Here is a 25,705-nt window from a genome sequence, read left to right as displayed (position 1 = left end):
ACATCCCTCTCTGGCTGTGTGCACACTGCTTTTCTTGGGAAGACAAGGGACACAGTGATTCTGCCTATGGTAACAGCTGTACTGAGCTGAAGGGCTGTGTCTTCTACATGCTGCTCATGCTGAAACCATTTGGGTATCAGTGGGGTGCAGAACAGCAGCCCCTGCATAGCTCTGCATGTGGGGGGTGAGAAAAGCATTGATGTGGGCTGAGGGCTCAGGCCTGAAGCACACCCAAAATGGGAGATGCACACAGGGTTTGGCACTGGATGTGGACATGCAAACCCACCCACAGCACTCCTGATGTGCTGACTTGCTCTGGTCCTGGGGCAGCTTGGGAAGCACAGGGAACACGAGGCTCTGCCCAGCTCCCTTTGCCATCACTTGCTGCAAAAGCCAAGCCAGGGCTGGGCACAAACAAGGCTATGGCTGATGGCTTTGGTCTCGCATCCTCCCCGCACAAGTCCTGTGCAGGACCCACTGCTCCAGGTGGGACCTTAGAAGTTATCAGCTGGGCACTCAAATGTGTGCCTATAGTGTTATTAAACATGTCACTGCTCAAGACCTTCATCACCTAATGGGAAGTCTGACCTTGTGCATGTCCTTCACCCGGGGCGGGAGGTTGTCCCGGATCCGGCGCATGGCCTGCAGCGGCGGCTCATTGAAGTAGGGAGGTTCCCCATCAATCATCTCTATCACCATGATGCCCAGGGACCAGATATCCACCTGGAACACACAGACTGGTCATGAACACTGCTGGTAGTGCAGGGGGGCCCAACAGGCTCAGCACTGGGACTCATGCAAAGCTTGGAGATGGCTCGTGCCACTGTCTGTGGCCAGTCTAAGCCAGCAGTCTGGTGAGCCATCACCATAAATCTTTACCCAGCTGAGAATGCTCTTGCCTTATGAGCAGTAAGTGATGGATGAAATGGATTAGCAGTGACTTACAAACCCGGGTCTGCAGCTGGTTTAGGTGCTGTCCACTGGAAGCCCTGTGCACTGGAGAGGCTGCACCCTCCTGCCCTGCATTCCAGCTGCACTGATTGCAGCCACTGACTGCCCACCCCAGGCTGGCTCTGCAGTGCTGCAGCCAGGGAGAGAGCAGAGCACAACTCGGCTGCTGTGAAATCAGTTACTCTGTGTCCCCCGAAGCTCAAAAACAACAGGAACTCCATTCAAGACCCCAAGGCAAACACAAGCACTTAACTACACCCAGGACCGCTTCCAGCCAGCAGAGGTAACACATTATATAATCCCTCTGGAAAATGATTCAGCTCCAGATAAAAAAAAACCCAAATAACTCAACACTACTTTTCTTTTATTTTGGTCCTGGCTAGCTGCAGATCTGTTCCAGAATTCCATTTCTCTAATGACTGTAATTCGTGTCATTCGCCAGCCCAAATACAACCAGGGCCAGTTCATGCTGCTTTTCACTTTTCCCAACACTATCCTTTAGCCCAAATCCTTTTTCTTTTTCCCTTCTGGTGGGGAAACCTAATGTAGCCATAAGTTCAGCCACTTTATAATCCTTCCAGTGCTATTAATGGGCTAATAATACCTGATGTTATTACCCCTGGAATGTCTTCCATAATGGCACCTGTCCTGGGAGCACGTCAGTGCCTGTGGGGTGCTCTCACCCTGGGGCTGTGCCAAAACAGTTCCTGCTGCATCTCCTGTCTCAGCTCATTTCCCCTTCTCTGTGCATGTATATTTCTGCATCTCTACATTTATGTGTGTGTGTATATATATGTATATAAATATATAATATGTGTGTATCTGTGTATCTGTATTTTTGACTCTATCTGCCTTGCAGGGTTGCTCTCTGCAGCTGTTACTATCAGCACTATCAGCACTATCAGGCAGAAGCTCCTCTCCCCACGCAGAGGAGCAAAGGCAGCCGTGTCTCCTGCTGGGGAGCCGTGAGTCACTGTCACGGCTGAGCGCGGGAGAGGGGATTGCTCTTCCCAGGCTGGCAGTGCAGGAGTGCTGTGACTCAGAGCTTCCCAATGGATGGGATATGGCACTGCAGACCTTGCTGGTCTCCTCTGAAGGGTTCTAATAAAAATGTGTGGATTGTCTTTTTCAGAACAATTTGGCAGGGCTTAAAATAGCTCCCACAGACGTGCTTCCTCTACCCCTGTCTCTCAGCTAATGAGAGCAATGACTGCAAGGAACGAGCCGATGGGGACACCAGTGCTACCACAGAGGGTGGCAATCCTACCCATCCAGCTGGCTCAAGTGTTTGGGACCCTGTGGGACCTGTGCCTCTGCTGGCACTCCTCAGAGCAAGGGAATCTCAGGCTTCAGCGGGATGAAAGCGGAGTGCAAAAACTGGTGTGACCTGGCTGTGCAGTACAGCTGCATAACCTGGCTGCAGGTTTGGCACATGCAGGTGTGGACACCTGTGACTGCAGCTCCAGGCTTTTATATTAAAGAGCATCAAAGGGTCTTTCCAATGTGAAAATAAGACCAGTTTCCTTTCCTACAGCACCCTAAGTGTAAATACGTAAAGGCATTACACTAAGTGTGCTAAATGGAGTTGTTAATTAACGACTTCATCTCGGAGAAACACTTTAAAAGGAGCCGCGATGTAGCACTCTGGGGCAAACGTAATTGCTGCTATTTAGCATATCTATGTAAATGCCTTTGAACTGCACGGTGCTCCCTGAGCTCCGTGGGGTCGACCAAGGCACCCCACAGAGAGCAAACAGCAGCTCTGGGTCCCTGCCGTGCCCCCTGCACTCACCTCGGTGCCGTAGGGCAGGCGGGATATCACCTCCGGAGCCATCCAATACGGTGTCCCAACTAGCGACTTCCTCCTGGGAACCTCCTTGGACACTTGGGCACAGAACCCGAAGTCGGACAATTTTATCTGAAAAGGAAAAGCCCCTCTTGAGTAACAAGGCGCATTCCTGTGAGACACACGTGCCTCTGAAACACCTCTGGCTGCAGCGGGAGGGACGGGGATGGAGCTGCAGCGTCTGGCTGGGACAGGACAGCAGCACAGTTTTGCAAGTGTGTCTGGAGACGGGAACACAGCCTGGGGAACTTTAAATTCACTAAAATGAAGGCAAGGCAAAGACGTAGGAGAGTGAAAGTGGTGTTCATTACTAACGTCATCTGTCACACCTCATTGCCTCTCCACCAGCAAAAGATGCAGAGGTGATAAATGGCTTATAATGGTTAAAAACAGAAGGAAAGCAAAAAATTCTGAAGTAACAGTCTTATAATGAATCTATTATTGCATATATATAAACCCCATGTCTGCAGTTATGTATGCATGCTGATACTCAGTAATAAACACATTCCAAGTGATGCACACCCCTCCTGGGATGTGTACCCAGGAACATGACCTGTGAGTTTGCCAGAACACAGGTGAAACAAGTGGCATTCACCCCATTCCCTTTTACCACCGAGAGCATGACCCAATACCCACAGAAAGCAAAACCCCTGCCAATGGTTTTTTTAAGACCAGGACCTCACACCATGGACTGTCACTAAAGAAAATGTCATCTTTATGTAGTAACAGCTGATTTCGGAAAGGTGGGGAAGGGCACAAGACTCTTCCAAAAAAGAGTTAATGGGACCTGCTCCCTTTGCTTGGGAACTCAGGAATTAGTACTGTCCTTGAGTAGCTGTGACAGTGACCTGAAATAGAAATAATGGGATACACAAGCACTCCGGAGAGCAGCTCTTGCTGCATCATGTGCCTACTCATACTTTTATGCCAGTTTTTTTTAACAACAGAAATTATGGAAAATTATCACCTCCCCCTCCGTGTCGCTGTACAATGCCAAGGTGAAAACTCCTCCAACCCCCAAACAAAACAAGCTGGTCTGAGTGTCAGTGGCATCACCCCCTTCCAGAAACAGCTTGTTCCTTAAGGCTGAAGTCTCTTCCCCCCCTTCCCCCCCAGGAGTTATTTGAAGGCCTAGAAGCTATCACAGGGGTTTTCCTGGGCATTATCCTAACTCCCATCACTCCCGGTTATAAGCTGCACAGTGCCACGGTGACCCAAGGTCCATAGGCCGTGTATCCCATCACATACTCAGCACCTGGGAATACAAAATGAACCCCAACAGCCCTTGGACAATGGGAGTGGGAAGTTGCATAAATGCCTGCATTGACTTGTCAGCACTGATTTGTTTTCTTTTGGACTCAGTGCAGACACTACTTTTTTTAAAGCTGTGGGTGTTATTTTAAAGAGAATTATGAAATGATTGTTGGTATTTCTAAAACAATAATAGCCAAGTTCTCCATGCTAAATGTATTTTTCAGTTTACTGGATGAAGAATGGAAGAAATAATGCGTATTTTGGAAGCAGACTCCAATCATCTTTTGTAGGAGCACAAGAGGTTTTGCATATCTATTGCTCATTCGAGTACATAAAAGACAACGATTTTCTAAAAAAAGGTAATTGCACAACACAGCCATGAAGAAATCTGCAATGCAGATAATAAGTACTGGAGTAATGAGTATAATGAGGCACTGTATGCAGATCCCAGCACAGATCAGATGTTATTTCAGCAACATGGATTGAAATCCCAGCTGAAGAACTCCTACACACGTGGGATTTTCTTTCCTTGACAGGATTAATGGGAGCAGCCTGTGACTGCTGCAGGAAGAAAAGCCCTATTCCTTGGTGAAGTGGGTATCAAATTAAACAAGGGAGCCTTTGGTTAAGGAGTCAGACCAGGCCTGGGAAGCCAAGAGCTTCACCTTCTGAAAGGGAAGGTCTAGATTTGATTCCAGACCAACAGGCTCAGTCCAACCTGCTAAGTCTTGCTTTAGACATCTGTGTAACAACCTGTAATTTTGTGTGCAAACTTCATTTTGCTTACTGAGCAAGTCAAGTGCAGCATTTTGTCCCCCTCTCTCCCTGCTCAAAGACCAATTAACTGGCAGCAGCATCCCATCCAAGTACATGGCAGTGTGGAACTGGCATTATCAAGCATTTCACAAATATAAAAGCTACTCTGACCATCAGGGGAGGGTTTCAGCAGTAATGCACATTATTATTTTAGCACAGAAAGGTGTTAGCCTTCTCACCAGCTTGGAGAAACAGCACAGGTACAGCAGCTGCTAACAGAGCACACATACAGAGGTTGCTAACTGAGGGATAACTAAGTGTAGTAAAAAGGAAGTATTTCTGAGAGGCATCACAGTAGGAGTGGGGCAGCCTAAAAGATGATCTCCCATCACCTCCTGTCACCGACCCATCACCCACATCGTGTAGCTCCTTCTGCCACTGCCTTTTGATGGCTGCAATCCCTCCCCAAGGGATTGCTGCCTGCAGCACAGATGTCCATCACCAGCCAGGCCAGGCCAGGCCTGTGTTTTTGGGATTCAGCTCTCCAACGAGTCACTCACAGGTCACACCCTGCAGTTTCACAGGCCTGGCTCATTTTTTTCCAGGCAGTGTCGCCCTGAAGGGGCACAGCTGTTTTCATGGTAGCCCTGGGAGCTGGGGAAGGGCTGGGTGCTCACCCTGCCGTCGCTGGTGAGGAGGATGGAGTCGCTCTTGATGTCGCGGTGGATGACGCCCTGGTTGTGCAGGTAGGACAGGGCTCTCAGGACAGACAGACAGACCGTCGCGATCTGCTCCTCGTTCATCCTGAAACAGCAACGTGGGAAAACCGGAGTGTTAAGGAAGACAGTGGGAAAGGGGAGCTGGAACAAAGCAACACGAGTTCCCCTTCAGGCCAGTGTACAGATCTTTTGGGCAGTGGCTCTGTGGGGTGACTCTCTGGTCCTATTTCTGACCAAAAACATGGGATGAGGGTGAGGATCAACTCTGCAACGAGGTCTGGATAAGTCTCCCTGCAGCACTAAAAAAGCTGAGTGCTCCATGTGATGCAGCCTGTGACAGTGAGCCCATTTCCCTCTGGGAAATAAGGGGAATGCCTTATTTACAGTAAGCTCAGTGCTTGCCAGGGAGTGTGAACCACCACTGGGATGGAAACAGGCGTGGAATGAATATGAGAAAAAAAACCACTCCTAATTGTGCAGACAAAACATCAAGCCCTGGGTGTAGCTCTTGGGGAGCACTTTTATGCCTTCTGTAAAAATATTCTGGATATTTCAGCAGAAAAATAAACAAGAGGCCTCACTTCTATGCAAGGTTGAAAACACCCATTTTGGGGTGGGTTGTGCACCCTGGTACTGCTGCCCCATCGCTGGATGTCCCCATCACCTCTCTTACATGAGTAGAAAAACTCCTGTGGAGATTTCTGCTCTAACTTTGTGTGCCATTTGTAGCAAAATCTTTGAGGGAAGGTCATGCAATGTAAAAAAAACCCAGAAGATTAAGAAAAGACTGTTTTGAGTTAAAAAATAGATGACAGCTCTTAAGAAGTGGTGTCCTGGGAACATCTGTTTGCTGTTAAACTCCTGTCAGAAATATCTAAGATAGAGCTTTTAATGTTTTGGGTTGCAGTAGTTAACAAATGACTTGCAATATTGTGATTTATTTCAGCACACAAGTTAAGGAAGCAATAAAAAATAAAATACCTGTGTTACAGCTCTGCTCTTGGTAGGGTCTAAGAGCATCACTAAACTATGTTCTCTCATAAATTTTCTAATTTATTATTCCTTACTTTTCTTCTTGCTCCCCTAAATACTCTCCCATTGATTTGGTGTGGAAATTTTAATTTTTCTTTTATTCAAGAGGAAGAAATTAAATAAAGAATCGCTCTTCCCTATTTCATTATCAGGAGCAGATGAGCAAAGATCAGGTAGAAAGAGGGCTGTAAAATCTAATGTCTCCTCTCAGAAGAGGCAGAACAGCTCCATACACTGCAGCTCTTGTGCTGGTGGATCACCTGCTTTAAAGGTGTGACATTAACTGAAATATGGGAACGTGCTCTACCACAAGCACAAATATTCTGATATAAAAACTCTCTTCCCTTTATGTTTTAGGCTTGGTTTGCAGATAACCTTTCTGACAGCCTGGTTACACGGGTTGTGAGTATGGAGAGAAACTACCCTTAGGACTGATGTGGTCATGACAGCAAAACTAACAATGCAGATCACCAAACAGGGAAAAGAACATTTTTGGTGGGGGGCTATTTTTAGGAAGTAATGGATAAAAGTTGTGTTGCTGATGAACTACCAACTAAATTGCACCAAATCCCCATCTACCAGCAAGCCCTCTCAGGTATTTCTTTCCCTTTGATTTAAAAAATGCTGGTATTGACAGGGATTCCTCTGCAGTGGTTTATTTATGCTGGTAAAGGAAGCATGTTATGTATGGGTATAAGTGTATATACATCTACATCTATATTTAGATATAGATATATATATAGAAATATATAGTGTATATATATAGCTATGTATATATACATATATGCATAGATAGCTACATGCATATATGCATATATATTTATGTATATATGTTTTATATATATATTTATGTATATAAATATTTATATATATATGTATATATGTTTTCCATGAATGTATATGGCACGTATTTTTATGCTTTTATATATGTATTTTGTATGTACTTACAAATACACAGTCATTTATAAAAATGTTTTATATATATAAAAATAAATACAGTATAAACATATACACACGTTATATATACATAAAATAAAAATAAGAATAAAAAAATAAAAATAAAACAAGAATAAGATTAAAAATAAAAATAAGAATAAAAATAAGAATAAAAATAAAACAAGAATAAAAATAAAAATACATATATAAAGCCAGGAGGTGCCCAGCTGCCCCCAGCAGCAGGTGAGCTCCGGAGGGCACGGTCCAGAGGAATCCATGAGGAAAAGCCAGGGCATCTCCCCCCCAGCCAGGCTACATGTTGGGCTTTAGGCTGCAGGTCCCTCATCCCACCTGGTGTGAGTGACGATGTCGGTCAAAGCGCCGCCCTCCAGGAACTCCATCACCACCCAGAGCTCGTCTCCCACGAGGTAACTGTTGTACATGTCGACCACGTTCTCGTGGTGGTAATCCCTCATGATCACCACCTGTGGGGCACAGAAGGGCGGCCTGTGAGTCGCTACAAGCGTTGTCTGACACTCGCTCCGACCTTCTTTCTCGCTGTGCTGTTCTCTCGGTGCTCGCTGAAGGTTCTGGGATGAACCACATCCTCCCAAACCCTTATAGCCAGCACATAAACAAAACCAAGGTATTTACATAAAAATATCAGTCATCGTAAACGCACCAGGAGGAACGAGGAATCTCTAGCTGCCGAAGTATGAGCGGTAGATAATTGTTTTATTTCAGCCTGCAGGAACAGAACTGTTTATTTAATTGGTTTTTTATTGCCAACTGCCTTCAGTACAACACAGATTTATTCTTTTTTTTTAACCTGATCAATTGTTCACCGCATCAAAGTCATTTTCATCATGTACCTCGTGGTACTTTGCACGGAATTTTCACAGAATGCTGGTAATGCAGGGGATGACTCAGATCCCACATCTACAAGGGACTGTACAACTGGGACCACAGTAAGAGCAGCCCAGCCAAGGCAGTGACCGTGAGCACGGGGGACTGAGAGCTGGCAGAACAGTGACCAGGAGAGAAAACAACAGCCAGGGAAGGCTTCATTGCAGACAGAGGAATTTCAGTGCTGCTCTAAAGAGGTTCTTGGCTGACACGAGTGACTGGAGCATGTCAGGGAAGCAGCTTGGTCCTGCACAGCATGTAGGACCTGCTTCAAGATGTTACTGCTCAAGAAATGCTCAGTTAGAGCCACCACAGCCCAATTCAGTGCTGCCTTCCAGCAGAGGCAAAGCCAAGCCCAAGTACCCAGTACAGTCATGCACTGTGCAAAGAACTGGGTGAAGTTTGCTAAAAACTAATATTTTAATTAAAAAATTTTAAGTTTTTAAAGGTTTTAAAGAAACCGGTCTGTCATGTGCTGAGGGAAGATTCACTTACAGTCAAAATACAGGAAACAAAAGATAGAATTAAAAAGTTCATTCTCACAAGAGGTTTCCCTGAGCTCCTGCAGTGGTTTTGCTGTTGATCAGCATATTTACAAGTGATCTTGAAAAGGGAGCAGGGTACACAACCCACTAGCTTCTTTAAGGGAATAAGAAGTAAAAAACTGGGAAAACTCTTCAAGTTGCATAAGGTACTCTCAGCCCCAAACAACTGGGTGAAAAAATGGCAAATGAAAACCAGTGTTCCGAAATTTAAAATAATGTACATGGGGAAAACAGTCTCCCATAAGCACTTGTGGGCTCTGAACTGGCTGCAACCACTCAGAAAAAGAGATGTGGGAAGTAACACAGATGGTTACTGAGCTCTTAGCTCAGTAACCATCAAGAAAGCAAAGGGTTAGTAGAGGAAGGAGGAAGGAAACAAAAAGCATGTGTATTCCAGAATACAGTGCAAATGCTTCTTGAACAGTCTGGTCAGTTTGGATCCTCTGTCTTGGAAGGATAAACTATGTCAGGAAACAGAAAAAGGCACTGGGCTATGTCTGTGCACCTGATACCCTGCATGGACCAGCTGATACATTTCTGAGCTGATTGCTGTGACATCACAGGTTTGAAGCCAGAAGGAGATGTAGCTCATTTAGAACTGGTCTGGTTATACAATATTTACGCAGCACAGATACCTGCAGGACTCACCACCTCTTTCAGAAAGTTATTAATTTGGCTCTTGAAGCTGCCATTTGGCCCATGACTCCTGCTGAGCCCACTGCCTGCAAAACCCACCACACCACCCAGAACAACTCACCTCATTGAAGAGCAGCTCCCTCCTCTGCTGTTTCCTGAGATCCATCTTCTTCACGGCCACCTGCTTTCCCGTGTGCTTCTCGGTGGCGATGCAGACGATCCCCGTGGAGCCCTCCCCGATCTTGATGAAGTTGTCCAAGTACTCCCGGGGGTCCCCGGGACTGACCACAAGCTGCAGGGCAGCTCTGAACTGTTCGTGGGACACCCTGGAGGGCTGCTGGTCCGAGGAGGAGCCCCAGCTGGGTGGAGGGTAAGCACTTGACGTGATACTTGGGGAGCTGGGATAGGAGGCGGTGGAAATATAGGGAGAGCCGGGCTGGAGAGATGGCTGGTGATAGTGGGGTGCTTTGTGGTAGACCAGAGGGTACTGGTAGCTGCTGCTTGAATAGCTGACTTTGCTCTGACTTTGAGGTAGCTTTACTGGGCCCCGGGGGTAGGTGTCTGACCCAGAGAGCGGCGGGCTGACGACCAGCTGCGCTCGATCATAATCCACCTGCAACACAAAAGCAGAGCAGTGACAGCTTTCTGACTCAATTAGTTTCCTGGAGGTCCTCAGTGGATGCCAGCACAACATGGTCCCACGTGTACCTGTACCTGTTCTCCTCAACAGGACACAGCTTGCCTGTGTCTGAACAAAGAGTTTTACACCACTGGGCTGTTGTGCTCTCATCAGCACTCAAATGAGGCCAGGGGAGACCATGAGATCTTTTGTGCATCTCAGGTCCATTCTTCTATCCAGGTACCTGTTTGTAGACACAATAATCCTTTTATAATCACAGAATGGCCTAGGTTGGAAGGGATCTACGCTCCAAAAAGTGTATGTGCTCTGTATCTGCAGTGCCCTGCAGGCTCTCTGGACCATTGCCTCCAAGAATTCATCCCTTTCACAACCAGCAGCCCTTTGGCAAATTCCAATTTATGTCTTTCTTTTCAAATACCAGTACCTGGATTTTGATTCTCAACTCTTAGTCTTTTTTTATGCTTTTCCCCAGCAATCCAGGGATGACCCAACCTCTCCTTGTGGAGGCAGGGATACCCTGAAATCCCTGTCACCTCCTGCCTTGCCACGCTACTGGCTCTTGTTTGAGTGATTGCACACATGGGTATGACAAGCAGCCTAATTCAATTCACCATTTCTTAAATCATTTTCCACAGTGACACACAGTGACTACTGCAGTGTCACGAAACTGCTAATTTTCACCTGAAATCAGAGAAAATCGCAAAGGAAATTGTCCCAGTGGGAGGCCTTGTTCATTTGTAGATTCCCTCCTTATTTTTCTTTTTTTTTTTTATTTTCCAAGCTTCTCTAAGCTTCTTACACTGAAAGCAAACCAACATTTCACAAACATAATAGTTTGAAAAACCAAAGGATGTGAGACAAAAAAAAAAAACCAAAACCCACCCAAAACCTACATTTTTTGCTCTGGAAAAGAGCATCTCCACGTTTTCAATATAACATGTGTGACTCCTGACGACGTGTGGAGCATCTCGGGGCCGGGGGGTGGTTTGACACAGGCTCATCATGTAGCACAATTACAAATAATTATGGCAATGAGTTCATTTAATCAATCAATTTCAGTGGCAGTGCACAGGGATGGACAGAGCAGCAAACTCCGCACAGCTCACGGTTGCTACTATTACTGCTGGCTGCCGGCCAGGAGTCCCTGATCCATGTTAGTTAAATGCACATTAATCTGAATTTGGCAGTGTAATCAAGGACCCAACTGAACTGTGAAATTGAATTCTGCAGTGGAACATCATTTGACCATTTTATGCTAAGACTGCAAAAAGAAAAAAAAAAAAGTAAAAAAAAAAAAAATCTGCCGCAGCATCAATTTATCACTGTGGGCTCTGCACGGAGAGGAGGAGTTTGGAGCTGGAGTCCCCTGGGTGCAGGGAGAAAGGCCTCCAGTGCAATATTGTATCAGTGCTTTTCTGCCTCACGGGTGAGCGGGGGCCCCCTCCTCATCCTGCCAGAGGTTTAGCAGGGAAGGGGGAATGCCTCTCTGGAGGGGCTGCTCGGAGATTCCCCTTGGAAACATGAAGTTGGAGTCTGCTTCCATTCAAGACTCGCACACTGACAGTTTCCAGCCATATGGAGCATCCAGCGAGCACGTAGCAGCGTTGTGCAGCCGCCTCCCAGGATGCTGGTTTTGCCTAAGCAAAAATCCCCATGATTACAGCCATAATTTCCCTTACTCTGCCAGGCAGCGGTGGCCATAATATAGAAGAGAGTCAGAGACACCACGAATTTCATGAAGGACATTACATCTGCCAAACTAATTAACGCAGAAAAGCGCTCAGATGGTTTGGTGGAGGGAGGGGAACTCAATCTAGCCCTGTCCTATATATCTGTGTATGCAGGGACACATAAATTACGGCTTTGGGTGTAAATACACCATCTTCTTTATAACTATTGAGACAGGGAAAGCCCTGTCTGGAAATTCAAGCTGGATAAATCCACGCTAATGAATTCTTTGAGGCTTCACCCATGTCTGGTATTTCTGAGTATGCCCCAGGCTTAACACCTTGGCAAAAGTATATTCTGCAGTGAAATTTTAGAATGAAAATTCAGGTGTTTGGTGTGCTTGCTAGGAATTTGTGAAAGCTTTTTGAGGTTAGCACTGCAATACAACTTAAGCCCATTTACTTCCTGAATCACAAGAAATGTTACAGAAAGTCAGGCGCTGCCACTAATAATTCTATTTCTGCTGCTGAACGCAGTAACCTACTGAAAGGAAATTCTTTAAATACTACAAAGGAAAGAGGAAACCAGCCCTGTGCTCACCCAAGACCAGGTCAAAGGAGCAGCTGAGGCTCTGACACGACATCCATCACGGTGCCGCGGTGCTGCTGCCGGCTGGGTCGCTTCACCAGCTCGCAGCACCTCCTGCACCTGCATGCGGCTACGGCGGCAGCCGGGGCTTTTTGGCATTAAAAAGTGGATGTAACGCTGTGTTCAAACTCATTCCAGTTCCCAATCAGGGATGCCTGTTCTGTACTACACACCTGCTTGTCCCTAAGGGGTTCCTTCCTTTCAGAACCTTTGGCTTTCAGCCGAGCGGGTGTCCCTGTGCGCTCTGCAGTGGGACTGCGGCAGAGGTGGCAGCCACAGCCCTGCAGCCAGAGCCCACGTTCTCCCAGTCCCTGGAGAGATGGACTCACCTCTCAGTAACACAGAATGGATTTCTGATTGATTAGGTTTCAGTAAAAGGTGTGGAAGGGACGGTCTGTAAATCTCACGGAGATCACAAGGGCAAAGGTTACTCTCTGGTGCTTTGCTGATGGAAATCTCCAAGACTCCCTGTTCCATGCACAGAGGTGGCAGGCAGCACTCATGTAAAGCCACTGGTGTGTGAATGAGATGGAAAAAAGGGAAAGGTTTCTGTTAGCAAAGGCTTGGCCCTGCCTTTGCCAGGCTGGAGATGTCCTCCTGGTGCTGAGTCTCTGCAAACCAGCAGCAGGATGATGGTGGTGCTGAGCAGCAGCCGGGTTAGAAAGAGAGAGCTGGGGACAGCAGACATCATGGCTCCTTGGAGGAGGGACAGGAGAGGGTATCATGGAGAGCTCCTACTGTAAAATGACAGGGAAAGGAGCTTTGAAATAACAGGGTCCAGTGCGAAAAGTTAAGAGGGCTGTCTGCAATGAAGAGGAGGGTAAAAAGGAAACATGCAGAGCAGAGTGGCCAAAAATAAGCAGGACTGTGAGACAATATTGAGGTGACTCCATTGAACAAAGTGGGATGTAAACTCTGTGTGGTGAGGGTAACACAGCAGGCCCTGTGACCCCATACAGGTATTAATGGAGTTAATCTACAGGACAGGAGAGCAGGTGGATAACACAGCAGTGGATTGGAGGGAACCAAATCTGAGCCTCCGGCTTCCCACACCTCTCACTGCATCACTGATGAAACCGGGCAGACATTTGATTTATCTGACACTTATCACCTGCAAATAAGTAAGTCTGCTCTTCACATTTACAAGCCAAAATGAACACCTTTGTAAAACACACTTTGATGCCATACGTTTGTGCCTGCAGACTTTTTCACTGCTGACTTTCCCCCCCACTTTTAATTATACTTTACAGCCAATCCCATTTGTAAAATATCTGATTTGAGATCTGATTGTCACTTAGTAAGCCCATTTGATGAACCATTATCTCACTAATGCCTCCTTGAAAAGAAGATTCTTCAGCAATCATCCAGGGCAAGAAACTGCTATTCACTTCCAGGAGCTGTGTATGGGTTTGGGAATTGAAACTGCTGCATTGAACAGTGAATCATCAAGTTTCGATACACCAAGGCTGTAGGAGTGTTTTTGATGCTCTGAGGAGAGAAACACCTCACAATGAATCTTGCATGGAGGCACCTCTTTTTTTTTCCTTAATAAAAGTTGTTACTGCATTTTAAAGGGATATTTTTCGAAGTGCCTGGAGTGCTTTGAGTCCTGCAAAATATACCTCTGCCTTCTGCCCTACTGAATGCTGTAAAATTGGCAGAAGCAGGTGCAAGGGGGTCTCTGAATTATTAGATTTGTCTTTTCTAAACTCTGACAAAACTAATGCTTTCAGTAAGAAAATGGCAACTAACCCATCCCAGGTTTTCCTCACAACTTCCAGAACCCACACTGAAGGCCACACTGGTGCTCAGTTACTACCACACACACTCCTCCCACTACACCCTGAGCTTCAGAAAGAGACCTGGTAACTTTTTTACTACCTCCCTCAAGCTCCAAAACCCAGCTCTGTGCTTTAATGCACCTAAACAGCTCCCTACCTCAGCACATTTGGGAAGTCACAGCAACCCAAGACTTAGAAAAACGAGCCATCATCTCGGTGCCCGTTGCTAGGGGAACTTGGGAATGTTCAGTGCAAGCCACACTGCAAAAGCACCTCTTGCAGAATACTAGATGTTTAAGCAGGTCATCATCGTGGCTACGTGACTGGAGGTGTGAGGAAAGCGGTATTCTCTTAACTGAACAAATAGTTTCAGCAAACTCTTGCAAGGCAGGGCAAGACAGCTTGTGTGGGTAATATTCCTCACGTGGCAGAACAGGTCAAAAACTTATTCAGTGAGCTGCCTGTAGATAACATGGTTGAAATGCTTTTTTGCACATTAGCCCTGCTTTTTTTAAACTACATCTAAAATGTCTTGGGTGAGGTAAGCTGCTTTGATTTCATTTTGCTGCTTAAAAATACAGCAGTTTCACCATTCTCACTAGTGGTGAACCCTGTGATATAAAGATGGCATCAATATAACATAAATACTAAATCACAGAAGTCTCAGCCTTGCACAGTAAAAATTCCAACACAAAAGCATCTCATATACAAACCAGACCAGCTTCTCACCTCCTGCAGAGCTCTGAACAGATGTATGAACTCCCAGTGCTACAAAAAAAACTGCCAAAGAACTTGGGGTTATTGGGAATTCCAAGTGAAATCCCTGGAAGATGCGCATCTCCAAACCTGTTTTATAAACCTATCTTAAACCCTGACATCCTGAAAATGGATGCCCCTGACATCCATTTTCACAGACCTGAGTAAAGAGGGGGGGGGTTTCTACACCCACCAAACAGCGGCCACGAAGCTCCCAGGGATGTCACTGGCCACGTTTGGCATCACGTGCCCAAGCAAAGGCTCCTTGCCCAAAATTTTTTGCACACCCCTAATTTTTTGCACACCCCTAATTTTTTGCACTCCCTTTCTGGAGAGGCTGATCCCTGCCCTGGCAGCTCTGTCACCAGGCATGTCAGGTTACCTTGGGGATGCCTGCTGCGGTTTCGGACAGGCGGGGGTAGGTGTAGGAGCTGTAGGAATGTCCTTGCTGGTGTGCTTTGAACGCGCTCGCTCCGTAGGGCATGGCCGGCTCCTGCAGACCGGAGCCCGACCTGGACCTCTGCCTCATGGCTGGCTGAGGGCTCGCTGGGTCCACGTAGGATGACTTGGGCCTCTTGTCGTAGTCATCCTTGCCCAGGCCGTGTCCCCAGTCGCTGTCACCGTACTCCAGCCTCTCCTTGGGGCACTCGCTCTGCACCGACGCTCGGGACGGGGTGTAAGGAAAGGGATCTCTATAGTCCAGGGAGGATCCGCTGGGGATCCGCTGGTACTCCAGCTTTAGGCCGCCGTATTCCAGCGGTTTGGGCTTGGTGTCCAGGTGTGCATGGTAATCTGGGAGGAATCTGGAGAGGTCTGACTGCAGGGGTGTCACTTCCGAGTAATAGATGTCCCGGGACGTCACCTTCATCATGTGCCCGTTCTGCTTGGCGGCGTAGCTGCCTTTGTAGTACCGCTCTAACTCTTCCCCATAAACAGTCTTGTCTCGATATTTTTCCACGACATAGTCTGTTGTAGTGTCTGACTCACTGGAGTACTGGGAATACGTGATGTAACCATTTTCCTCCTGGTGCCTTGGCACGTGGTTTGCGTTTCCTTGGTGGTGGTGGGTGGGAGGACTTTCCTTCCGCAGGGAATTGGACCTTGTCACTGAGATATTGTCAAACTCTTCCAGCAGGCCGTTGATTGAAGTATCCTTTCGAGGCTTATTTCCTCGAACAATAGTCTGGGAATAAGAAATTGCTTTGATTAAATACTGACTTTTGTTTAATAGCTGATCAAGAAAACCACCGGTAAGTAAAAAAGTCTACAAATCACCCAGAAATACATGTAGTGATGTGTCATGTTCTGCAGTCACATATCTCATTGCTAGGAAAAAAATCTCAATAGATACTTACAGTAGGGCAGAAAGGAAGAAACAAAGAGAGGTTAAATTCAGGGTAGATCATAAGCTAGGATTTGGCATGCAACCCCAAGACATTCTCAAAAAGCCCAGTTTAAGAGGTGGGTGTTCAGTAGCCAACAATAGAAACATTTAAACATCTAAAACCACTACTTATTTTTTATTTGTTATTATTCAGTTGTGTACATCAAGCCAAACTGGTGGGCTGAATCAGATTTAGAGGGTATGCATAAGCTAAAGGAAAATCATTCAGTGTTCACTTCTACATGTTATTTTACCAAACTGCTGGAATGGAAAGTAGCACAAAGTTTAGTAGGCACTGGATTTTCTTGGGTTTTTTTTCCTTTTTTTAAGAAACAGTATGTTCCTGAGTAGAAGAATTGCCACTGGGGACTGACTCTTAGTTAACTTAGAATAAAAGACACTTGGGGAAGAGGGGAAAAATACTTAACTCTATCTCCTTACAATACACAGCATCCAGCAAACCACTGAGCACAACCACGGCTTTGGGACGTCACAGATGCCTTGTTTGTGTCCCACTATTGCGACGTCCTCCACAGGCCCCCTGCCCATCCCTACTCCCTTCCGTCCAAAACACTGATGCTCCTGATAGGATGGGAGGCGAGCAGTGCTCGGTTACAGCTCTCCTTCAAGGAAGACTGGCTGGTTTTAGTTAGTACCACCTGAAGACCATAACCCGTGGCTGAATCCATTTTTCAGCAGCTGGCTCCCACCGAGCACCACTTCACGTCTATAAACACCCGACAAGAATAAGATGTACAGAGCAGTGGCCAGGGCCATAAATCAGTGCAGCTCTACTGAAACACATTTGCTTTGCTGATTTACTGGGGCTAAATATCTACAGCTGGATCTTATTTAACTTACTGAGTTTTTAAACAGAGCCAGTGTGGTCACCCCGAGGAGATGCAGCCTACGTTGCACACTGACTATGGTGTATTGGACACCAACCATGGAATATCGGATGCCTGATCACTGGACCTGCACTCGTTTGCAACACTGACAGAGAGACCACTCAAACTCTGCCTGAAAGCACACAAGGGGCTCAAACTTTGTCAAAACAAGCATTTCAAAGCTACTAAAATAACTGTTTCACAAAATTAACAGGAATGTACTTCTCTGTTACTCACAAAAGGCAGCTGAGAAAAGGCAGCCTAAAAGCAAAGCAGTCCTGACCCCACGCTGATCCCTGCTCTGATTTATGTCTGTAATTACTTGCCTAGTTTGCTATTTTGAAGCCAGTGATACTGAAACAATAGGACAGCAAAAATAAGGGACAGCAAATAGATCACTGCTTTCGCCTCCAAAGCCATTCAGCAGGATGAGAGGAATTGGTTTCATTCGGCTCCAGCCTCTTTGGCAGGATGACTGTGCGATCATTCATACTTAATTATCACATAATAAACCGGCAACATTGGACAATGAAATGCTTATAATTGAAAACAAGATTGAAATACCCGACTGCCACCCCGCTTCCCCTGTGCAAATGCACGCCGAGGAGTAAAGTGCCAATTTAACACTCTCCACGGGACTGGCCTTCACAAAGGAGAGGTTTCCTGCAGCAGCCGCGTTGTGTTTGCACAAAAGGGCCTCGGAGCCAGAGGGAGCCCCTGGGAGCAGAGCAGACTCTTTGGTGATAGAGGAGTTCTCCCTCTGCTCCTCCAAGCAGACGCTGTCTGGAAGCAGGATTTTCAGACACCTTCAGAAGGAAGATTTAGAAGAATGCAGCTGAGTGTTTATGTGTTAGGGAATTCATTTATGACAAATCCCTGCAGCTCGGGGATTTTCTGCAGACAGGTCCATGCGTGGGAGCAACCTTTTTGATTATGGGGACTTAAAAATAGTACTAACAGTAAAATGGTTTTATAGGAAATTCTGATTTAAGAAAAAAAAAAAGGCATTTGCCACAGAAGCCTCAGTCTGATGAAGCTGTCTTGGATAGCTCTGGGACCTCAGTGCTGTCTCATCCTGACTGATGAAGTTAAGGGGATTAAGAACTAAACTCCTTTTCTTTTATCCCAGCATTTTAAGGATGACTACTGGCAAACACTGACTTGCAAGGGTGATGGCTGTAATTTCTGTTGGCTTCAGGCTCCTCTCCATGAGAAAATTAAAAGGGCCAGCGCAAAGGGAGGATAAATTTACCTACTCCAGAGGCACATTTTCTACTGAGTAGTCAGTGCTTTGTTACTAACAGTTATTATCAACTGTGATCATTATTTATGGCTGATAAGAAAAACAATATTCCTATTTGCCTTGGCTTGTTTTTAAATTTTGCACTTCCCTTATGCGGAAGGACATAGATCATGGTGAGATGCCCTCGGGCTAAATCAGACAGCCTACACCAACTTTATCTTTTCCAAGGAAGTATCTAGCGTCATTCCTACCAAAAGAAGATAATTTAGGAAGCGTTTCACAAGACCCTATGAAACAAAGCTATATAGTCAAGGATTTTGCTATCTGAATAGAACTTCAGATGATTATACACAAATGTGAAATACAGTGGGTGCCTCCCTGATAGGCAGAACCATTAACCAGGCTTAAAAACCAAATTAATATCCCAAAGCAGGTATCAGTCTATAGAAGTAATAAGAGTAACTGCTCTGTACAGATGAGAAGAGCACAAATTATTAAAAAATGAAATCAAAGAAGATGCTACAAAGAATAAAACATACGTTGTGCCATGTTAACCTGTCCTGAAGTCATTTACTACAGAGAAAGTGCGTGCTGGGGGCTTGATATGACCCACAGCTTTCCTGGGAAGCACAGTATTTGCAGAAAGATGCCAGAGATTGAGAACTGCCATAACCATGGCCCAAATTCCCAAACCTGAGAGTCCAATGTTAGTGCCAGGCCTCAGAGAAGTCCCCAGGTTTAAAGGAATGAATTCAGTGGAAAGACCAAACTGCTGATGTGGGATCTTAGTTTGGGAATGAAGTGGTCTTGGTTACTAAATCACCAGGCTGGACACTGCACCAGTGAGCAGTGGGAAAACTTCCTGGGACTGAAATACAAGGGCAGGAGTCACAAACAATGGGAAATTCTAGCTCTACCTTAAAAAGCAAACCAAAAACCTTGAGGGAAAATGTACCAGAAAAAGGCTACATCAAAAGTGATACAAACACAGTTATCCTGGTAATTAGTGTCACGGCAAATAGACTAGTTTTTCTCAATTTTAAAGTCTTAGAAACTGGGGGAAAAAAAAGTGCTTCAATATAAAGAGTGAATTCTATCTCTCTCTATAATTCTACATATATTTACATAGATTGCTTTCTAAATTTTCTAAATCGTTTTCTAAACAACAATTTGAGGAATTTTCAAAGTTGCTGAAGTAGGCAGTTAAAAGCAAAGCATTACTTGCAAAGGGCTAAGACTTCCGAGGCCTTTGTTTCTGTCTGTTGTAATCAGGTAATGGAAACGAGCACATGGAAATGGAAAACCAGGATGGGGCCCTTCCGCAGGCGCAGCTTTCACAGGGTTCGCCGCGGAAAGATGGGATCTGTGACAGTCAATACCCCATGTTTATTAAAGGACGTTTTCCAGTGCACTGTGCAGTTTAGGAGGGATCGATGTTCCAGGAGATGAAGGAGGGCCGGTGAATTTTCTGCTCCCGTTGCCGTCTCACATGAAATCAATGGGGCGCAGTCCCCGTGAATTAACGTGCGGTACGCCGGAGCTGGAGCTCTCCCGTCATTCCCACTGCTCCCCGCACAGGTTTGGCATCTCCTCCCGAGCCTGGTGACAGCAGACATCCTTCATGGTGCTTCTGCAGCGGCCTGTCCTCCGGTGATAAGCTATAATGGATCTGTCTGTAAGAAACGCTGTCTCGCCTTGTTTCCAAAAGGAGATGAAAAACAGCTTCTGTGCTCAAATGCTGTATTAACCTTGACAATAATGAAGTGGGTAATTAACTGTTTTGCCCTAATGCGACCTTGCATTTATTGTCTTTAGAACTACTATACTTTAGGCACTCGTTAAGAATATATCATCCTTTGTCCTCCCAGAGCTGTGTTTTCAGAAGTCAATGAGGACTCTAAATCTCTGTGATGTGCAGGATGAAAAACAAAAGGTATTTTAAGGAAAGGTTGCCCCTATAAACAGCCAATCTAAACTCTGATTTTGCCTCTAGCTAGCTTCTCCCCTCATTTGCATTATACATAAACTAAAAGCACAGCCTATGCATAGCTGAAAATCAGCTTTTTTTTTCTTAACAGAAGGTGCATAAAGCACAGATGGTCAGAGTAATCTAAGTGATGGATGTGTTGGTAATTTATCTTCTTGTGTTGCAAGACATTCAAAGTATTTGAAACTGTGTTCATGTTTTACTCCTCAGCACTACCTTGGAGAGAAAAACTAATCCTTGTCAGCTATCCAAGGGAAAACTCTGGCTTTCCCTGTTTCACAACTGCAGCCAGGGGTGTAAGAGGTGCTGGGGGTCTGTATTTGATCTATTCTTACCAGAAGAAAAAGTACCTGGAGGAGGAAGGACTTCTTTGCTGTGCAGGTGACTGAGCAATGGAACAGGTTGCCCAGAGAGGGTGTGGAGCCTCCCTCTCTGGAGATATTCCAGAACCGTCTCGACACAATCCTGTTCCATGTGCTCTGGGTTGACCCTGCTGGAGTAGCGAGGTGGGACCAGATGATCCACTGAAATCCCTTCCAACCTGAGCCACACTGTGATTCTGAGACCTCAAAAGAGCTGAAGTCCTTCAAAACTCCTGGGGACAGCCGCAAGCGTGCAGCAAAGCCTTGCTTTTTCCAGCAGCCCAGGGTCAGCATGAGGTGGGCTCTGTTCCTTGTTTGTGAGGCTAAATTTCAAGTCTGAGGTGCCATCCTGAGGGCTGACACGGGGACCAGGCTCAAAGGGGAAGATGGGAGATGAGAGATAAAAGACCTGCCCATGTACATGGAGAAGTAAATATGCTGCCAGGGAGAAAAAGTGATGGCAGCTGAATGCCCAGTGACTGGAGGGCACAGCTGGGATCTGGGACAGCTGCTCTCAAGCAAGTGCTTCCACTGTGCACTTAAGGTTTTTCTCCATTGAACATTCACTTGAGGACAAGTTCTGACCTCTGAGCTGCCCTTCCAGATGACGGTGTTGGATCCATCCTTGTGATCCCACCACGCTCCACTGAATGCTTAATCACACTCAAATGAGGAAGATTCATGGAAAAGGACCCAAAAGTATTCCGGTACCTCATCCCCTCTTTCCCCCATCTTATGATAGCATCGTGGCAGGTTGTGCTTCCCATGCTTATGGCAGAAGTAACCAAGTTGTAACCACTTCTGTGTGATGTTTATAAAACATTAACCTAAGTGGGGAGGTCAGGGTGCTTGTGCCATACAGATTACCCTGGAAACATGTCTTTTGCAACAGAGACTCATCAGATATGTAGTGAGAAATGGTGCTGGATGGGATGAGATGTCATTTATCACTGCACCCTCCAGTAGCATCCTATGGGATCTGCTCCAGTTTTGATCTACAGCCTGTCTACAAAACAGCCATTACTCAGAGTTAGTCACAAGGAATACACAACAGACAGGAAAGTATGTCAGAACATTCCTTCCTGAAGCCTGTAATTTAGAGCTTGTTTTACACCTGTAAGCTTCAGAGTTCATATATTTTCTGTTAGGGATTTCTTCCCAACGCTATACATTCTCATCCTCCACGTAAAAATAATTTTAAAGGAATTTAATTGTTTCTGGTATCCCAGAAAGTTCCCTCCCTGGGGAAGGCACTCTGCAAACTGCACTGGTGCTGAATGACCCAGCTGGGCCAGGATGTTTGGATCTCTGCTCCCTGGACCAAACATGCACTTTACACCACAGAGTCACCTGCCAAAACCAGGAGCATGAGACAGTGTCCCCTGCCCCTTGCCATGAAGTGTCTAAGCACAAGAGCCACGATCCTGCCTCATGAATTAATCAACCTGATACTGGCAACAGCACAGGACAGGAGGAGAAAGGCTGGGAAAACACTGGCATGGCCACATGTTAATTACTGAAAGGTGTAGATGATGTTAAGGATGATCTACACCGGCGATGTAGAAATGAAATTTACTCAGCCTGAAAAATGTGTATTACTCGATGGATCGAAATAAAGGCACAGCTAAAGGTTTGAGAGAAGTGTAATATCCTTAACACCGGTGCCAGCTGTTTAAAATTCTTCAAAAGCAAAATAATGGGAAACTGTAAAAAAAAGGGCTCACCAAAACGGCACTGTGTAATTTGTCACCCTGCACGGCAGTTTTAAAAGTTAGTTTCCATGACAACAAGAGCAACGTTTCATTATAATCACATTCATCGGTAATTCTTTTGACATTTTAAAATACAGCAACTTTAACAAAACATTTAGTTTTAAAATTCCACTGAAATACCTACATTCAAGTAACTTTTCCTCATTTTTTTTTAAATACACAAAAATGCTTGTTATATGTCATTTGGAATGCTATTACAGAATACTGAATGTCAAAAGTAATTACTCTGGGCCTACTTTAAACACAGCTGATATGTGCAATTTTTTATGCAATATATACACACAGATCTCTCAGACACACAACAAATGAGAGTGAATTGTGACTCAGAAGTTTTAGTTTGAGAGAGGAAGTTGGTGTATGTGTTACTTATGAGTTATACAGCACTTCACAGGGACAGGAACGGAGAAATCACAAACCAAAGTCATAGGACTTAGGACCCTTCAAAATTTTCTTTTATCCAAAGATGGAAGGAAAAAGCAGAATGTCCCACATGATGAAATTTCTCAAAAACATTCACTGCAGGAATTTTACCTGTCCTCTTAATAGTGCTGTGTTTTCCTAAGGCTATGGGTTCAGCATGACAATGCACAGAGTGGACCTGCTAAGCCAAAAAGCTGCATCGAACCACACCAAAGACTGTAGTTTTTTGGCCACATCCTGGATAAAATCTGTTCATCAATGTCAAAGTTTCCTATTTTATCAAATTAACATTTTCAGCCAGGAAAAGAAAAAGATCAGTGCCCTGGGAAGCCTGTGGCTGACGAACACCAGCAGGGCCGGGCACTTTATTCTTCCCCTTTCAAAGCTGTGTCATTTGCCAATGCCTCTGTGGAATTGTCCTTTTCTTTTCCCAAGGAAGTTGCAAAGCCAATCCCATATGATCTACTGAGGTATAGCTGTTTCTGCACCACTCAGCACCTCACGGCAGTCCACAGGAGAAATCCTGCAGGAGCAGCACCCCAGAGCTTTCCAACGGGGCTGGTTGCAGGGGTAGCCAAAAAACACTGCAAAGTTAGGGACACTTGGGGAAGAGGAGAGAAGTCCTTCCCTCCAAGGAACACAACTCTGTTTTTCAGTCTCGTAACACCAAGACAGGAGCAGACTGGAAGCTCATGGCATGTCACAGCTCCAGGACCAATATTTGCCACAGGCAGGGCTGGGTGACTTAAACAAGTTTATGTCCAAGTAAAGATGACAGAATTCAGGGCAGTTAATATAACACACTGAAGCTCCAGCGTCTGTAAGTGGTACCTCAGAAATCTGGGCTTGGGAACTGGTTTGTGCCTGGATTACTGATGTGCTATGGGAGAGATGTGGGAATGACACCCTTCTGCACTACAGCTCTTCATTCTCAGACACGAGGCAGGGAACATAAGATGAAGTAAGGACTGGTATCACTCCCGATGCCTCTTTCAGTTCTGGCATCACCACTTTCTAATGAAAATGCACTGCAAAAATGCATTTTAAATGAGGTGTGAACTGCCTCTGCTGCCCATCGCTCTGCACTCCTCTCCTGGAGAAACTGCGGGGAGGTGAGATAGCAAGAGGAACCTCCAGGGGCCTGGGGTGAACCCAAATGGATGCAGAATTCTCTGCAGGCACAACCCAGCCTTCATCAGTCTTCACGTGGTATCAGCCAGTTGTCCTTACACCTAATATTTGCAGCCTTAGACTGTTATTTTTCCACGTTTTCATGTGGGGGAGGTGTGAGGAAAACAAAACCCCACTTTTTTCAACAAAGGCATGAGAAATCACAGGAATTAAACAAATATTTAACCACCACCTCCCCAACCACTTCGACTTTGACAACCCACTGATGTGCTCCACAGGAGCTGTGAGTCTCCCACAGCGCTGACACTGAGGCATACACTGCTACTGTTTTTAGGGCACAGAGTCAGTATTTTACATCTGTATGTGATTAGTGCTGGGAACTGTGGGGTACAACATCGTGGGAGTCTTCCCACGGATGATATGTATTAAAAAAAAAAAGGTCTTTGTACAACTGAGGCGCATGACACTACCATAGATGTCCAGAAAGGCGTTGGTGTGGGATTTTCAAGGGGAGAGGAGGCAAAAACCAGTGCCCCACCCTTCCAGTCTCGCTCACCCATACATTTATTGTACAGACCCCTGTGGTACAGGGTGCTGGCACTGCCTGCCAACATGGGAATGCAGTTTGCTCTCAAGTACAGCACCAACTGAAAAAGCCTGAAGAGAGGGACAGCCTGCAATGCACAAAGTCACACTGCAGCATAAACCCTCTTTGTAGCTCCGGTGACATTTCCCTGGATGAGGTTCCCCTCGTGCCCCAAACATGCCCATTAACAAACGCAAGGTTGATGGAGCATTAACCCAATTAATGATCCCGGCACTTTTTTTCTCAGTAAAAGATTTCTGGCTGTGGTTTGATGGAGCTTTCTGAAATACTTAAGTCAATTCCAGTGTGATAAAATTTTACGCCCAGAGAAGTAATTGCCTTCATCTGACAGCTCTGGCAGTGGGGCACTTGCTTAGGAGGGCAGAAGCTCTTGGGTCACTCCGCTGCGGTCAGGGTCATCTCCCTGCTTTTAATTAAAATGAGGATTTTGACAGTCTGTTAATTTAGAAGAAACAATTTAAACCGTATTACTTTTGGCTGCGATTTGCCACGGCAAAGGAAGCTTTAAACACGGCAGATGCTTGAAGACAAAGTCAACACTCCTGTTTCAGAGTGCATGGGGCCAGCTCGAGGAGCTCCTTGCGCTCTGCAAGCCGTGGCAGAGGGTTGGGAATTACCTTCCCACTTCATAAATCATCAGGCGGAGGCACAGAGCGGAAGAAGAAGCTGGTGAGTGCCTGAGTCCCCGGGGCCGCACAGCCAGAGCTTCACAGAGCGATGGGATCACCACCCACGAGCCCTGCAGAGCCCTGCCCAGGGCTGAGACAGGCACTGCAATCACAGCCCTGCAAGTCTGGGATTAACACACTGAGGAAGGGCAGGATATTGTGTGCAGAGC

The 25,705-nt window shown here is 45.9% G+C and overlaps 1 protein-coding gene across 4 annotated transcripts in view; it reads right to left on the bottom strand.

The window, feature by feature from the left end:
* Positions 1 to 25,705, bottom strand: part of PAK5 (p21 (RAC1) activated kinase 5) — a 159,401-nt gene that overhangs the window by 1,724 nt on the left and 131,972 nt on the right. For all 4 annotated transcript variants that reach the window (XM_018077585.2, XM_008924822.3, XM_018077588.2 and 1 more), the window contains exons 3-8: positions 15,457 to 16,257; positions 9,703 to 10,194; positions 7,846 to 7,979; positions 5,485 to 5,611; positions 2,744 to 2,869; positions 589 to 723 (exon numbers count right to left, since the gene is read on the bottom strand). In XM_018077585.2, the coding sequence (XP_017933074.1) occupies positions 589 to 723; positions 2,744 to 2,869; positions 5,485 to 5,611; positions 7,846 to 7,979; positions 9,703 to 10,194; positions 15,457 to 16,257 (1,815 nt within the window). The remainder of the gene's footprint in view (positions 1 to 588; positions 724 to 2,743; positions 2,870 to 5,484; positions 5,612 to 7,845; positions 7,980 to 9,702; positions 10,195 to 15,456; positions 16,258 to 25,705) is intronic.

This window comes from Manacus vitellinus, unplaced genomic scaffold, assembly GCF_001715985.3.
Source record: "Manacus vitellinus isolate BGI_N305 unplaced genomic scaffold, ASM171598v3 scaffold_38_pilon, whole genome shotgun sequence".
Taxonomy (NCBI): Eukaryota; Metazoa; Chordata; class Aves; order Passeriformes; family Pipridae; genus Manacus; species Manacus vitellinus.
Note: the sequence above shows the minus strand (reverse complement) of the source record. Positions and strands in the feature narration are given on the sequence as shown.